This window comes from Chiloscyllium plagiosum, chromosome 13, assembly GCF_004010195.1.
Source record: "Chiloscyllium plagiosum isolate BGI_BamShark_2017 chromosome 13, ASM401019v2, whole genome shotgun sequence".
Classification (NCBI taxonomy): domain Eukaryota; kingdom Metazoa; phylum Chordata; class Chondrichthyes; order Orectolobiformes; family Hemiscylliidae; genus Chiloscyllium; species Chiloscyllium plagiosum.
The window spans coordinates 27,786,519-27,804,567 of record NC_057722.1 but is presented as its reverse complement, the minus strand read 5'-3'; the positions used below and the strand labels follow the sequence as shown (position 1 = coordinate 27,804,567).

General features: G+C 36.3%; 1 protein-coding gene across 1 annotated transcript in view; it reads left to right on the top strand.

Annotated features, from left to right (window-relative positions):
• Positions 1-18,049, top strand: part of LOC122555878 — a 204,313-nt gene that overhangs the window by 22,755 nt on the left and 163,509 nt on the right. The window contains exons 2-3 of the mRNA XM_043702112.1: positions 14,397-14,472; positions 15,449-15,557. Coding sequence (XP_043558047.1) covers positions 14,397-14,472; positions 15,449-15,557 — 185 coding nt within the window. The remainder of the gene's footprint in view (positions 1-14,396; positions 14,473-15,448; positions 15,558-18,049) is intronic.

Below are 18,049 nucleotides of genomic sequence, written 5' to 3'. Positions count from 1 at the left end.
CAACCCACAAGGTTTTGAGTGTTTTATCTATGTTATGTAGAATCTTGACAGCTGGTTTGCAGTTGGGTATGTGCACCTGTGGTTGTCAAGGTTACCCAGTTTCATCCGCCCACTGGTTTCTTTGATTTGCATAATTCTATCATATCGGTTTATTGCATTCCAGAATGAAGTTGATAAATGGCACATTCTAAAACTGATATCTTCTCTTCAGATTTTATCAGCCAAAGTATAGTATTTTTCTCAGATAATGTGTTTGAGAGATTGTCTTTGCTACCAATGCTATAAAGTTTGGCCAAAGAAAAAGTGGCAAAATCTTAAACATGTAAACAGCTTGTCTTATATAGTCCAAGAGGAACTTGAAAAACATTTGATGTTCTAACAGAATGGGTTTAAGACTCATCGTGAAAGATCAACTTTGGACAACCAGAAGAATGTAGATGTGCACATTGTGCTTTATTCTATTTAGTTGTTCTAAAAAATGAATTTAGTATAATTTAATATGATACAATTCAAGCAGAATAGTTACAATTCTTGAGTTATGGATTTTATAATCTACAAATAACTAAAGGTGGAATGAACAGACCATTTGGCAATGTTGACAATAAACATGACTAGCAACATTATGTTTTGCATAACACAAATTATCTGAAAAAAAATCTCCATTTGAAATTGAGTTGGCCTCAGCATCTCACAGTTTTAATTTTCTTACTCATGAATTGAATGCTTTAATGGTCCAGGATACCAATGACTTGACAATGTGAAGCTTCTCAATTGAATGAATATTTCAGTTAAAATTTGATTTTAATAAACATTTACAGTTACAAAATATTAAAATATTTTTACAGCATGGAAATAGATGATTTAGTACGGTGAGCTGCTGTTCGTACTCCTTTCCTCTTCTTCATCTAACCTCATCAATAATAAATGTTAAATGTATTAATTCAAGTTAGTTAAACTCACAGTAAACAATTTAAACAGTTATTCTCCTTCAATTATTTTGTGATGATCCCTGCTGATGTTAATATTGGACAAGTCAGATCCCAGAATGTAACCTGAATTGATAGATCATGTTTTGTTTTATTTTAGAAGATGCTGTAGCAGTCTTTCACAGATACAAAAGCGCACAAGTCTGGACAAAAGGTTTTAACAATAAAAGCGAATTTTATGACATTGAAGATGAAAAACTAAAACAAGCAGAGAGCACAGTTTGAAAGATCTCAAAACACATGGTAAAACAAAATCCCAACTACTGCCCAACACCATAACTTTAAATTTACTCAAAATCCAGAAAGATTTCTTGCCTAGCCAATCTGTGGCTTTGACTTAACAGTTTCTCCTTAGTTCTAGTTCAGTGGCCAGTGAAGTCATTTTTTTTTCAATATTCACAAAACTGATCAGTCTCTCAATCTTTTAATAATCTGCAGAATATAAATGAAATATTTCTGGTCTGGAAGTTCCATAAACTACACTTTTTAATGAATGTGATTTATTTCTTAAAAAGAAGAGATTATACTTGCATCTAACTTCAGACACAACCTCCACAAACTTCACCCAAAGCTTTTCAGGTAATTATAAAAAAAACTGTCACATCAAACTCTGCGATATCTAATGGTCTAACGTTTTCTCTTTTTTGTTGTAACCCTACACAATATAAAGCAAAACAACTTCCATTAACACTTCAGGAGGCTATGCAGTTGTCTGCTATCTGACACAAGCGAGATCAAAATCCTCATTTTGGAAAGACGACCTTCATTAATTTTTAAACCCCTTCTCAAGAATAGACCTACATTGATATGCCACTAGTTTAAAATCCAACCTCTTAAAAATTGATTTTGTATATAGATCACTGTTTGATCACAAATTAAAATTTTGATTTACCATGGAGCTGTACTTGTAGCCTTGTTTGTCATAATTCTCAGATTTATACAAAAGCACAACCCCAGTCGCAGTCAAATCAAACCGACCACTGCGACCATTATGAGCTTTGATTTAAGATGCATGTGAGAGAGTTCATGGCAGACTTTCTTGGCCCACTACCGATTTATGCTCCTAAATGCTAGATCAGTGACCACGTGCAAGTTTCGACTTGTCATGTTTCTGATTACCTGACTCACTGAAAGGCAAGAAAAGTAGCTAGCTCCCTGAAGAGAAATCCAGTGGGATATATTAGACTATGAGGTGATCCTCAATTGCTCCAATTTGAGGCAGTTGGAGGCAAGAATATTGAGCAAGGTGTTGGTCTCACAAAACACTTCCTGCCCTCACATCAGACCATTCTGAACCCCTTGTTGTGCAACCCTCATGAGAAAGCATAACAAGGACTGAACCTCCAGAAGACTAGGAATCACCTGGCAGACTTTATGACCCAGAGCAACATCAGATGCCTGGGGCGCCAATATCAAGGCTTGTGATTTACCCAGAAATTGCCCACTTGGTGAGCTAACTGGTTGGTGATTGGATGATTTTATTGGGAATGGGGGTGGTGTGTTATTCACAGACTTGAATAAAAGATAAGAAAATTCCCCACAGAAATTTTTACTTATCAAGTATTTACTAAAATGGACTTATGGATATTTACAAGAAATGAGAAGTAGAGTGAATAATTTGTGGAGTCCCAAACCATCTTTCTCTGTAATAATAATTTTTCATGTTATTATTCTGAGTTCCAAATAATTATATCTACAAATTGCTTTGAATATTTTTAAAAATAGTATAAAATGCAATAAACACTGCTGCCTCACAGCACCAGGGTCCCAAGTTCGATTCCAGCCTCGGCGACTGTCTGTGTGGAGTTTGCACATTCTCCCCGTGTCTGCGTGGGTTTCCTCCGGGTGCTCCGGTTTCCTCCCACAGTCCAAAGATATGCAGGTCAGGTGAATTGACATGCTAAATTGCCTATAGTGTTAGATGCATTAGTCAGAGGGAAATGGGTCTGGGTGGGTTATTCTTCGGAGGGTTGGTGTGGACTGGTTAGGCCGAAGGGCCTGTTTCCACACTGTAGGGAATCTAATCATAAACCATTATAATCTGTGTGAGGTACTGCTGAAATTTTCTTCTTTCAGTCATCAGTCACAAGATAAGTTTAAGCAGTAACATGGTATAGCATAGCTTCTATGCATCATAAAGACCTTTTGTAATGTGTTTTAATCCTAAGATTTTGAAAAGCAGCTAATATTCCTTCCATGTGATTTTTCCTCGATTTCTTATCATTAAGATTGTTAACATATTGCTCAGAGACATTACTAAATTTGGCTGAATTGTGAGCATTTTTGTGTAACAAGCCCTCATCTACAGGCTATTAGATTGATACTTCAAAAATTCATTTTATAAAGAAAGAGGAGGTTGTAAACCATCAATTTGAACTAGATTTGGCAACACATTGAATAACTCGATCTAAAACAGACTGGTTTTCAACTTATGTTTTTTCAAGGTTTGTCACCCAATCCTTATAACCTCCGTCTTTACTGCTGAAGTTTCCTTTCCATCCTATCCAATGAGTCTTACCACCAATTAATTACAAATACTAACACGAAGTCCAATAGCAACCCGTCCTAATGCTCCTGGGAAGAAGATTCTAACAACTTTAGTTTGAGAGGTAGAAGCTGACCTTCCAATATGGATCGCCATTCTGTGATTCTGCCATGTTCGGTCATTTATTTTTTGAAGTGACATTCTGAGAACTTTAAATGAAGGTAAAGTACAAAGGTTGGACTTTAATAGGAAGAAAGATCAGAGCAAGGCTAGTGAAAGCAGATACAGATTTTTCACACAGACTCTGCAGAGGGAGACAGAAATCAGAAGGGGAAATAAAGGACGCGGTGTGAATAAACTTTGTACAACATACTCTCGTGGGTTACCATTCACCATGACGATAATTTCAGTCATACTGTGCTGACTATTATGCCATCTTTCACATGAGACAGGTGTGCAGGCAGGTCCTTCCCCTGAGCTCATGTTGCACAGTTCCTTCCCTTTAAGGAAGAAGGGTGGAACATCCTCATGAGGAGTTGAGTCACGGTGGGATCATTTGTAGTATGAGTAGTAGTTGTAGTATGTAGTGAGATGTGGGAAATAATGGTGCAAATACAGATGGTGTGAGAAGAACAAGATACAGTGATTACATGGAATCAAAGACAGGTGGATAGTAGTACAACAAGAACAAATATATATTTATATTGCACCTTCAATTGACGGAAACATCACAAACCTTCCTTGCAACAGCAATATGGGATAAAATATTGACACTTGCTCCTTACTAGGCAATAGTAGGGTAGATAACATAATATTTGATCAAATAAGAAACATTTTAAAGGAGGAAAGTGAGAAGGAAAGTGAAGTAGTTCAGGGAGAATATTCTAGAGCTTGAGGCCTTGGTATATGAATACCAATGTTGGATGATTTAAATTGGGATGCTTGAATCAAAATTTGGGGAGTGTGTACATCTCCAAGAGTTATATGGCTGGAGGAGATGTGGAATGGGGGAAGCTGTGGGATTGGATTAAAATTTGTTTGACCCAGGATAGATGATATTAAACATGGAGTCAGACAAGAATAGAGAAAAATTGCTTTGGAAGAAGGTCAGAAACAAAACTGCTTATCCATATGCTTTTTTGAATTTTGTTTTAGGAAAGGGTGGTTTGGAGGTGTGGTTTGCTGCTCTAGGAAATGCAGAGAAAATTTAGAGATTGAATAGATTCACACTGGGGTAAACACAAACAGATGTTTTCTGTTGTCCAATGCAAAGTAATTGAATTGTGAAAACTGATTAGATTTTGTAAACATGAGATAAACAACTGAACCCAATGCATGAATGGGATCATGGAAACCTGGTAACAACTTGTTGGGACCATTAGCATGGTATGTGACAGTAGTATTGAAAACATGGAAGATTTTCAGGAACAAAGTCAAATTGATATAATTTAAACTAAGCAGGGAAATAATGAGTAAAAATAGGAAACGTTGTAGAAACTCATGAGTTCTGACAACAGCTACGGAGAGAGAAACAGAGTTAACATATTGAGTCCAATATAACTCTCCTTCAAAACAGCAGTTCCAAAGAAAAGTCCCATTGGACTCAATGTTGATTTTGTTTCTCCCTCTGCCGATATTCCCAGATCTGCTGAGTTTCTGCAACACTTTTTTTTTTGCATTTTAGATCTCCAGCATTCTCAATACTTTGCTTTTTCTCGGGAAAAGGTAAGCCTGGAAAGGTCAGTAATTTACTGCAGTCCTGTGTACTAACCTCAACACTATTTTGCAAAGGAGACAATCTGACTTGAATGGTATGGAGAGGAAGGATACTCAACCACTTACAAAGAATAGACATTTCTGCTAGTCAAGATGTTAAAACAATGTGAAATCTTTACATTGGAAAAGCATGTCTCGAGGGTTTTTTCAAATTTCTAAGGAACTTCGATAAACTGAACCCTATTCAATTTTTGGTGGAACTACAAATTTGAAATCGGACATGGACGCCATTCACAATATAAACACGAGTAGACACTTTGGATTGAATTATTTCATGCAAAAGTTAGTGGAGTGTGAAATAGATCTCTGAGGAAGAAAGTGAAATCAGATACTGTTAGTAGAAGCAAGCTGAACATTTTTTGGTGAAAGAAGTGACTGAATATTACAATGTTTTGGGATAGAGTATGATCTTTTTGAATGGCTAGTTGGACAGCAGTGGCAGTTTTGAATTCTGTATTTTTTTTATCTTTATAGATATTAACATCTGGGGTTCATAGACAATTATTAATAAGTTGAGGATTTCTTCATATATTCTTTGGTGGCTGTTAACAAGCATTAATTTATTGTATGTATTCTGTTGTGTGGTTCGACGGAAATTAGTCCATTTAGTTCAAAAGTTCAAAATGATCTTAAGTGCTAAAAGTAGTCCAGTGGAAGCAGCTCTGACATCTCGTCTTAAGGTAAAAATAATTATAATAAAATACATTCTATATGGATATTCCAACTCCTTGGAAAAGCCTAATACCATTCCAGTGGCGGAGATTAGAAAATCTAAACTGATATTGAATAACTAATTTATATTAAAAACACTTCAATGTTGGTACTATGTTAGGATTTTAATCTTAGTTTTTAATTTCTAGTTATGACGGATGCAATCTAACCTTCAGTTGCTGCTGTGAAATCCTTATTGTTATTTCCAATAATTTACTTGTGTCTATTTCAATGTCTCAATGATTAGATCATGTGTACTGTGGATTGTGATGTAGGATCTGTGCAGTTAGTAATTATAAAAATGTAAACTGTTAGATTATAATGTGATTAAACCCTTTCATGAAACACTTGATTTGGTTTTACCAGTTACAAATACAGTATCTAAATCATATATAGAGAGTTTAGAAAATATTTGCAATATAATGGATTCATGATTTTTCCATGAATGAGAAGTACATTGTGACATTTAAATTTCTTTGAATACAGCAAGATGCTAATTTGGAATTTTTGAAGAATTTGGCAATTGAGGAATATCATGCAGATTTTATGTATTTTAATCAAGAAGAAAGGCTCCTACCTTTTTATATTTTAAAAAGGACAAGTTATATAAAGATAAAACAAAGCATAAACATTAACCAGGGATAGACCAGGGAAAATAATATTAAATGCATGACAGCAATTTTCTCTCAAGATTTTACCTTCCTAATCTCTAACACTAAAACCAAAACTCCTTCGGTTGAAGAATGTATGTTGCAATAAAAAATAGATCAGTATCTATGAAGCCCTTAAGGGAAAACACTGGCAGAACCTTTAAAAATGGTATTACTACCTTATTCAGTTCTGTTCTTTTGACAGCGATCTGAGGTCAGGCTACTGTTGATATCTTTGAGCTGTTCAAGTAAGTTAGGCATCCATTGTTGTAAAAATACAGAAAACTTTAACAGTTATCATGAATGCAGACTGCATACTTAATAGATACTATGCAGAAGAGACTGTGTAGCAAAGCCATTACTATTGTATAACTAAAGCAGTTTGATCTAATGTTGTCATAGTGAAGTTTGAAGAATGTCTTGAACAAAAAGCACTGAATCTAATAAAATTCGCATAAATAGATGTGCTGTCCCAGTTGTTTATATGCTATTGAATGTTTTTGGAAAATGAATAAAAGCAAGTCAGAAAGAAAATGATGAAAAAGATGTCTCTTTCTAATATATTTTAAGACTTCACTTTGCAGTTTAAAAACAGTGGCTTCAATAACTTAGTAGATTTCTTTCTTAAAAATAATTTTCTTATACCAGCAACATTTAAGTGGGTTAATGAAGGGACTGTTTCTGTGCTGTACTTCTCTAGACTCTAGACTGTAGACTCTCGTTCATAATAAAATAAAATTGTTTCGCCGAAACATAACAAATTATATGTGTTTGGAAAAACGTGATATCTGAAATTAGTTTCCAAGTCACTGAACAACACCATCTCATTTCCAGGAAAATTTGAATCAATTAAGTCAATGTTTTGTTGGTTTTGTCCCACAACATTTAAGCCACTTAAACCCTTCATTTATTTGCCAATTTTAAAACAACATTGATTAACTTGCTACTCCTTAATAAATATACATCTCTTTTCTTTGAAGATTCTGCTTTAATTTTCTTACCATAATGCCCAACTAAAAATAAAATGTAACAATTTTTGGGACAGTTCAGGTGCACATTCTGCAGAAAACTGCCACGAGTCATTTTCATTTTCTTAATTTATTGTCACACGCTATGATGTGGTACAATATACAGTTTGTCTCCTTGGCATACTCAACTCTACAAACGTTATATTCCCACACCATTTCTGTTCAATTTTATAATTGGATTTAATAAAAACATTTCATTCAGTGAGTGATTACATTTAGTACTGAATTAGATTGTGTTTGTAATTATTAATGCCTTCAATAAGAAGAGTCAGGCATTGTTGGTAATAATTAATGAGGCAGTATTGGGCATTTTAACCACCAAGTTGTTAGCCTTTAAATGAGGTCCTGTCGGCATATTTTCCTTTCATATGCTAACTTGTTTACTACAAGTAAGAAAAGTATATTGCTAAATTGAGTGATTGGCCTACTCAATTGACATTTTAAATAAAGATACGTATAATCGGAGCAGAGATGGCTGTTACAGAGTTTACAATTTTATAATATGATTGGGCTGAACACAGCTTTTAAATATTATTTAATATGCACTTATTGTAGGGGTTATATGCATTTCCAGTATTACTGTGAAAGATGAGCTTAGGCATCTTTTAAAAAAAAGTGTATATGCAATGAGTGCAGACATTATTTACATTGTAATTCAATTTGCTTTATTCGAGGTGAAGGATAGCACCTGAACAAAGGGATAAAAATTCTCAAGTGGAGATTTTAACAAAATGATCAGGCATTCAAATTCTAAATTAGATAGAAATTGTAATTGACTAATGATAAGAGAATTTCAGTCTGATGTGTTTCCAGAGAATGAAAGAAGGAACAAGTAGTAGCCAGGACCGTCCTGTAACACTAATAGTAACTGACAAAAACAATATCACTTCTGTCACACACGAGATCAAGTCTACTCCATTTACTGCCACCATTGGGACACCCATGTTCCCTGCTGATGAAGTTATGAAATACAAAATGTAATTTGACACTGGTTCTTTGCTGATGCTGTTACTCCTGCTCCTGATTTCGAATTTGATATGGTTACACATTTGGTCCTAACATTCAGCTACATTTACACTGGTCAAAATAGTTCAGTGGAGTAGTTTAACACAGTTTCCATGTTCTTTAATTATCTTTAGTGCTTTTGGTCAGATTATCTGAATGTTATTTCAGAGAATTAAATCTAAAACACTACACAGAAATCACCGTCATTCTTTTTCAAAACGTACAAGCAACATATTACACTGTTTCTGGAACTGGAATACAGAGGGAGACAATACTATTTCGCATCAGCTCCTTGATGAATGCAGTTTACCTTGATTTTCCGATGAAAACGTCTTTGTTTTCGGGTATGTATGAAGCATAAAATGCAGTGATCTGATTTACATTCATAGCTACACCCAAAGAATGGCCACCAACACGGTCAATTGACAAGTTGTCCCATTGGTATTGTTACCCATCTGAAATTCCCCTTGCCAACTGTGAACAGTTGGCCATGACAGATAACCCAACACAATCTCTCTCCATCTTTCATCTCGAGCATGGCCTGATAGAGAACTGTCACTACTTTTGTGGTGATGAAAGCAGGAGATCTCAACCTGGAGCTGGATAATATGTTGAGGAGATTATTTGCATGTTGCAACAGAAACTTGAACTTTATCTGTTTTGATTTTTGGTTGGTTCTTTTTTGAAAATTGCTCTCAAGATCTCTCCTGATAGGTTTGTGTACACTTGAGAAAATACGTTTGTGAACTTGGAAAATAGATTTCCCAGTTGGAATTCATTGATTCTTGTGTTATGAAGAGAAGGAGGAGGAGGATATGACAGAGAATAGATTCGGGATTTTACAGTGTGACATCTCAGAAGACATTAGTTTCCTAATGTCAGTACTCACTCTCCAGGGTACCTAAACATAGAAAGTCTTACTTAGGTTTTCTGACCATTAATGACTCAGAGCACAGTGCTACCCCAGAGATTATAGCAATGTTATGCCTTCAGTTGCTGGATGAAGACTTGTATGAATGCAATTTTAATACCGTTTAAAAACCATTCACTTACACAGGGTTAAAATCAAACCTGGAGTCTACAACCACAATCATAAAGAGAACAATTATCTTCACTAACGGAAATAGGAACCTTCAATTGCATTACCATAGGATTCTTCAGCAAATTCTCAGACAAAGTTTGTTAGTCAGACAGTGGAACAACATTTTTATTTTCAAGTCTCATACGTCATAAGCTTCAGAACAGAAAAGGAAAAGTGAAATTGTTGAACAGTTCGATTTTGAAGAGAAGCGCAGGGGTGGTGGATGAGTGTGATTTTGGACAGAATAAGACGTTTGCATGAGAGCATAGGGTCAATTAAAAGTTTATGGAGGATGAGTAATCAATGGATGGATGGCATTGGAATAGTTAAATCTTATGGTGGCAAAAGCATTTATAAAAGCTCAGGTAACAGTTAGGTGGATGATGAGCTTGTGATATTAACAAAGGTTTGATTAGGCAGTCTTTTGTAAAATGAAGGATATGGGAGCTCTGCTTGGAATCAAAGAAAATTGACTTAAATAATACATTGTATGATTCTAATGTGAGCTCTCTTTAAGTATCTGGCCTTCCAGGACTCTGCCCTCTAAAAGGAGGCAGTCCTTGTGAGTAGTTTCTGTTTCCCGTTTCCCATGATATGTCCCTCTTATCCCTTATTTCTTTTAGTAACATATAAGTAAATTGATCAAAAACCTTGAACATCTCTGAGTGATCTTGCACCCTCCTTACTGCAGGTTCTTCCTCACTTACTGTTACTCTGATGCACAATGTGTGTTTCTTTAAAATGCTATTTTAAACAATACTGTATATGTTCATATATATAAAAATACATTTATAATTATTAAACATGCATTTCTTCACGGGGTGGCATTCCAGCAGGCTGTGGTTTTAATTATTTTTAATGAACTTGTTCAAATATGTAACACATCTCTGGGCAGATGGGATTTGAGCCCAGACCTTCTGGTTCAGAGGTAAGGATGCTATCACTACGCCACAAAAGCCACCTGTGCTTTTGCCACTGTTATCTGTACAATGTTTGCAATTGAGCTCTTTTGAGGAAACTCAATGAGTTTAATTACTGAATCGTAATGAGTTCTAACACAAAGTGAATTCAGCTGTCATTCTCAAAATTCTTTCCATCGAGTGAAATCCCTGTTTACTATTAGCTTTGTTCAGCCCCTTAATTAATTTGTCCAATATCCATATGTGAGAACAGCATTACATTACATTGATTTTTTTCTTGCAGAAGAATGAAAATTAAACATTAAGAAATGTTAACTCTCACAATTTACTACAAATGTCCTTTGCTTAGTTTTCTGGCTTCTGGGTCACAATGTTTCAGAAATCATTAAATATTGTACTTCCCACATAATTAGACGATGCTTCATTAATTGTGTTTTCTCTAAATTGAGTGTATAATTCTGGGATTCCCTATTCTGTTCTCAACTGAATAATATTTTATCTGTAAGATAGTTCAGAGACTGCACCAGTTAGCTCGAGCATTCCCTCAACAAAGTGTTACAACATTCTTGTACATGAATGTGGTACTGAGAGTCTCCAGGCTCACTGTGGCCAAACAATGCAAAGAAAATCACACTATCACCAGCCTGAGTAAATAAGAAAAGCACATTTTGACCCCACAAATATTGAGACAGAGTCTGAGGGTTGCCTAGCAACACAACACACAGCAAATTACATTGAAGCTGTGTGCTTCCTTTGTTGCTTCAGATTAAGACACAGGTTTCAAAATTTTGAGCCTCTGTCTTGCACTTGCAACTGTCACTCCTAACCAATCAGGAATAACAGTAATTTCGAAATTTCATGCTGCTTTGTTATTTAAAGTTTATTATAAGGATTGTTAGAATTTAGTAGTCTGAGAGTGACATCATTTCGGCAAGATAACTCCATAATAGATGTTTGCCGATTCAATTTGAAAGCTTAATGGTGACATAAATTCTGTATTTTTCTGCTTAATATTGGCAGTAAGCATTCTGTTTAATGTATCCTTTAAATCAATAGATCTACCAATATTGTTGCTCAGTGTTTCAGCCGATTAACTGTTTATCAGAGTGGTTTGATATATAGCGAATAACGTCAGGACTGCTTAGAATGACTTTAAGAAGTCAGATTCCTCTTTTATCCAATGATATTACAGGACTTTGGGATTTGAAATCCACAATCTTGTCCCGTATTGTTTGTAAAATAACTAACATGATGGCATACAAACATCATGAATAATGATTGATATATTAGATTTGATATCATGTGGACATTCCAGTCCTACTAATTTTCATTATCTAGTAAAATGCCTGGAAAAAAACTACTTGGAACTGAACACGCTGGTTTGAGAGATATAAAGATCAAAAAAACTGCAGGTGCTGGAATCCAAAGTAGACAGGCAAGAGACTAGAACAAGACAGCAAGCCAGGCAGCATCAGGAAGTGCAGAAGTCAATGTTTCGGGTTGCACTCGAAACGCACCTCCTGATGCTACCTGGTTTGAGAGATATGGCAGAGTCTCCAGAGACCTTTTTGTGAGGAAGCAGCCTTTACTCACCTCAACCAAAGTCACTGACTTGAAGTGGAAACCTACACTGAGAATTTTTAATTCCTTAGCCGTGGGGCACTCAAATCCATGAGTCAAGTGAAGCATACTGACCAGTCACTAGAGGGGCTAACAGACAGGCTTTTAATGGAGGGATTGAGCTAGGTATGCTTCTTTTGTATTTCAGATGTAGTGTTTGGGACCTGGTAGGCCTCATTGAGTACGAGGTTCTTGATTGGGATTGTTCACCTGGGCCAATCAGGAAAGCCTTGGCTGACGAGTATGATGAGGAGATTAGAATCTCTTCAGTTGAGGACTGATTCTGAGCTGGCTGGCCACAGCCAGTGTTCTGGTAAATAAAGGGTGACTTGGTGATGGAACCTGGCCTCTGTGCAGTTATTTTAGTAGGTAACAAGATTTCTAGCAGTACTGGCATGGTAGATGTCTCAGATATGCCCATAATGGAACAGGCATTCATTAACTTTTTTTTTAAGGAAATGACTGTCAAGGGATTGTGTGTGCTGTGACAAGGACAGTGCTGGAAGATGCTGATAGATACAATCCCATTGTAATTAGCATGGATGTGGGTGGCCAGTTTCCACACAAACACTGTACATTATAGTACAATGTAGGGAATGGAATTTACCTGCAAATGGGATAGTTTGGTTGCATTGCAATAAATCTTACTTCAGGAGTATTTGGAATGGTGTCAGGGCTTGGCAGATCTGGAAGGGTTTTCCAAAAATTGCATAGAATCGGATAAGGCTTGTTAGAGTTTGTCAGCATGGAAAGACCTTTTGATCTGACATTGCTATGGAGGTAGTGAAGACTGCAGATGCTGAATATCAGAGCCAAAAAGTGTGGTACGGGAAGAGCACAGCTGATCAAGCAGCATTCGAGGAGCAGGAGAGTCGACTTTTTGAGTATAAGCTCTTCATCAGGAACATTCCTGATGACCACACTTTTTGACATTGCTATGGGGTGGAGACTGGAATTTGAACTGCAGAAGACAAAGTGGAGGTCTGGCAGAACTAAGAAAGACTGTAAATTTTGACTTATTGGTAATTTCCCACGATCTATCAGCAGGTAAAGGAGGGGCTAAGACATGGGTCTGACATCACTAAGTTACCAAGTCCCATGCCAAACAGCATTGTTTTGTGACTTTTTTCTGAGATCTTTATGAATGTTGAATGAATTATTTTGCGATGAGTTTGGAACCTATCATTGCCTGTCTCTCTCTATATCCTTGTCTATCAGACAATTGTGTAAGAAATGTTAATAATTTAATTACTAACAGAAATAATAAGGAGAAATTTCTCTTTGGAAAAATATCATCATAATAAAACGAGAAAAAAACATACTACTGATGATTTAAATGTTCTGGTCCTGGCAGAAACTGCTTTAGATACATGAGCTTTTTTTTCAATGTACTTCAACTTATTCTTCAACATGTTGAAGTTTTTATAAGCTATCTTCACATTTAGGGTCATAGAGTCATAGAGATGTACAGCATGGAAATAGACCCGTCCATGCCGACCAGATATCCCAAATCTCCAACAAATCTCTCAACAGAAGTAAAGTGAAAAATGTGCACATTATAATTTCACTAGGGAGCTTTTGAAATAAGTGGGAATGTTTATTTGTTACTTGACTTATGCAAACCCAATTATTTTCTTTTTATGTTGAAGTATATAGAGTGTGCTCATTTGATGAAAATTACTATTCTCATTCTCTCTGACTGATTGGGAAAAACACTTCTTTCCTGTTTACCAGCAGTGCTGTCAGTGCACTGCAATGATAATTAATTTTGATTTGAATGTGAATATTATTTGAATGATTCACTAATATTTGTATCATCAGTGGAGAACATTGTCTTGCAAATAGCCTGTAGCCATCCTTACTCTAGGGAGAATATTTTTCAAGATAATTGCAGTGAATGATGATCTGAGCTCTCCAAAATTTAATCAACCATTGGCTGACCTGATGGCTAATTTTTGTTTACTTTGCTTTAAAAACTTGAAATAGAGAAATTCATATTACAATATGAGAAGAAAACATTTAGCAGTTTATTACTATTATGTAATAAATGTATAAATGAAAGGAAATTGATTGAAATAACAAATAATTTTGATCTTGCCATTGTAAAAACAAATTCTCCTTTCTCCCCCTCAAGCAAGCATCAAAGACCTTACTTCTTCAGCAACTTTAAAAGATCAGCTACTTCTTTCCTGTTCTGAACGGGCTGACCAGTAAGTGCTTTGACTCTTCAACTATGAATGCTTCAAGGCAGAAATGTTAGATTATAATCCAAATACAGATGAATGTCAAATTAATCTAAATAAGTGGCCCTTCCCAATTTTAGTGTTATATCTCTTATGTTAGAAATATGAGCACTTGCAACATTCCAAAAGTATTGAATTTGCTGGCATAATATTCTGTGATAGGATTAATTGGAAACTGGACCTTGGTTTATACTAATCTGAAAAATGAAGCATACTTGAGAAAATATGGGAATCTGTTCATTCTCTTTTCTCCTTGTGTACAATGTTACTAACATGCTAAGGAGACAGTAAACATGAGCACAACACTGCCAAAAATACAAAGAGTTTTGAAAAATAAAATCAACCTGACCACAAATGTAAAGATTAACACTGCTAATGAACCATTGGTATGGTGGAGGTTTACAAGAATGATCTGAGGGGTGAAGAGCTTGTCATATGATGAGCAGTTGAGGACACTGGGTCTATACTCAATGGAGTTAGAAGGATAGTTGGGGAGGAGGGGTTCATATTGAAACTTCAGAATGCTGAGAGACCTGGATAGAGTGGACATTTGAAGGATTGTTAATGTGGGAAATTCAGTACTGTGTGAAGAATTGAATGATGATTTGGTAGTAAACAACTCAAGACAGAGAATGAAGAGGGAAAAGACCATTCCTTTTCCCCTCTCACCAAATTCCCCTTTCACTGAACTCAGCATTACAAACTCATGGTGTGATGTTCAGCCCTGCACCTGGGCTATTTTTTCCCTGAATTCAGTAAGTTCTGGCCTTATCCATTTCACATCTGTATTGGTCAATCCCATAATGCACAAGGCCATCTTAGAAACTTACAAATACTTCTGAAGCTCACAGTATGTTCGTTATTTATGGTTGCTAAATTGGTTATGACACAATGCATTTTGTAGTTCTGACAAATTATACTATTTCCTTTATTGAATATTTAGTCCAGATTCTGTGGCAGGAATGATAAACTGGGTCACTGAGATATTCAAGATATGGGAACACAATGGAGGACCAGCACCATTTACAGAATGTCCACTGTTGTCCAGTAAGGTAAAAACTATTAGTATGACATTTCGTAGAATATCTTTGTTTGACCAACTTAATAATGACATTTTAGGAATTGGAAACCACTTTCTCCCTGTATTAAGTGCTTTTGTCAGTCATTTACACAAGTATATATGTGGAAAGCTGACTGCAAAGCCTGTAAGAAGAATTAATTACATTATCAGCATAGTGTGCTTTGCTTGACTGTGAAAAATCAATAATTTTTCATGTAGAATTGTATTGTTATCCTCTTTGGCACATTCTGTTGGATTTTTACCTTCTTGTGATAGGATGACTTACAGTGACTTTAAACATAAAAAACTTCACTCTAACCTGTTCAAACACAGGCAAATTCTTCAAGAATAATTTACCTCAACAGTATGCAACATAGGTGCAAGAACTGTGAAATTTAAATGGAAATTCCTTTTATAGACTCTATTTATTAACTGTGACATGTAGACTCTCCGCTGTCTGTTTCCTTCTTAGGTAGTACCTCGAGGTCAAGGATGATTTATTTTCACACCTGTCAATGCGTTTTGAGGTGACAAATAAGTGTGTACACAGCCTGCAGACTCTTCCACAGACAAGGTAGATTTTGTGCTGTGGGAGAAAACCAGAGCATCCGGAGGAAACCCATGCAGACATGGGGAGAACATGCAAGCTCCAAACAGACAGTTACCCATGGCTGGAATTGAACCTGGGTCCCTGGTACTGTGAGGCAGCAATGTTGGACACTGAGCCACCGTGCACCCCTAAAACAGTCCGCAAATCTCTGAGAAAGCAGAGCAGGGAGATAAAGTGGTTGAGGAAACATTTCCATCAAAATACCTGGGATCTGTGAATGAATTCGCTCTTAAAAGCCCATTCCAGAAGAATGGCCCAATGAGTTAGGGACTTCCATGATGCATTCACTTCGAATGTGCTGCATCATTCAGGCTGATTAATGGAGTAACTGTATGGAAGAATTCATTTGGATAAAGTGGAATTGCCTTTTATCAAATTGGTCTCACTGATCCAATGCAGCTTGAGATGAAGAAAGATTGGCAAACAATGCAACTTTGTTTGGGTGCAAATAGAGAAATAACAAAAAGAGAAGCCTTAACTCCAAATATTTATGCTTGGGAAAATCAAAACCCTTGAAAGAAAAGAAATGACTCTTGCTTTTTATTAACCAAGGTATAGGGTATAAGAGCAGTCAGGTTATGAAAGAACTGTGTAAAACATCAGTTAAACCACAGCTGGAGGACTGTATTCTGGTTATCAAATTACAGAAAATATTTGATCAGTCTGAAATGAGATTCACAAGGATATTGCCTGGAAAGGAACATTTTAATTCCAAGGGAAGACTGGATTAGATGCTGGTTATTTTCTTTGGACAGAGGAATTTTTTATTTGCTTTTCTGCACAAAATTGTCAAGGGCCTAAATATAGTGGATAACATTACAAACGCAATCTTGAAAAGATGTCTTAGGACAGTAGCTTTAAATTTGTGGTAAATGAAAGGTATCATCTGACCTGTCCTGCAGTCTGCCTGTCATTAATTCTCAATGGTTTTGTGGTGAGAGACTCAAGACAGGTTTCGATTGCTTTAGTAAGAAGGACGTGTAAGGGTATTTATGCTTGGAGACTATGTGGCCTGAACTTCCATCCACCTTGAGAGGTGTGGGCATTAGCAAGAACATTGAGAAAATAAGATGAAAGTGGAAAAATCATACGGTTAATGTGGAGAAAGAAGTTTGAATTTTCCTTTTAGACTTTAAATGACGAGTTTAGAATCTCAGTAAGTAATGGTGACTACTTTATTTCCAAGCATTTTCATCTCACTTCTGCCAGGTTTGTTTCTTTTTTGGGGATAGGTGGTGGGCACAATCAGTCCAAGTATCTTGGGCACTTCTGGTCAGAGGCTTTTTGAGGGTAGTCCATTCATTGCTGAGGAAACTCACCTCTGGGGCTGTGGTTTCTTGGATTGGGTCACTGAGGAAATTACGCTCAAAAAAGTGGCTTTGTGCGTGGGAAATCATGTCTTACAAACTTGATTGAGTTTTTTGAAGAAGTGACAAAGAAGATTGAAGAGGACAGAGCAGTAGATGTGATCTATATGGACTTCAGTAAGTTGTTCGACAAGGTTCCCCAGGGGAGACTGATTAGCAAGGTTAGATCTCATGGAATACAGGAAGAACTAGCCATTTGGATACAGAACTGGCTCAAAGGTAGAAGACAGAGGGGGTTGTTTTTCAGACTGGAGGTCTGTGACCAGTGGAGTGCCACAAGGATCGGTGCTGGGCCCTCTATTTTTTGTCATTTATATAAATGATTTGGATGCGAGCATAAGAGGTACAGTTAGTAAGTTTGCAGATGACACCAAAATTGGAGGTGTAGTGGACAACGAAGAGGGTTACCTCAGATTACAACAGGATCTTGACCAGATGGGCCAATGGGCTGAAAAGTGGCTGATGGAGTTTAATTCAGATAAATGCGAGGTGCTGCATTTTGGGAAA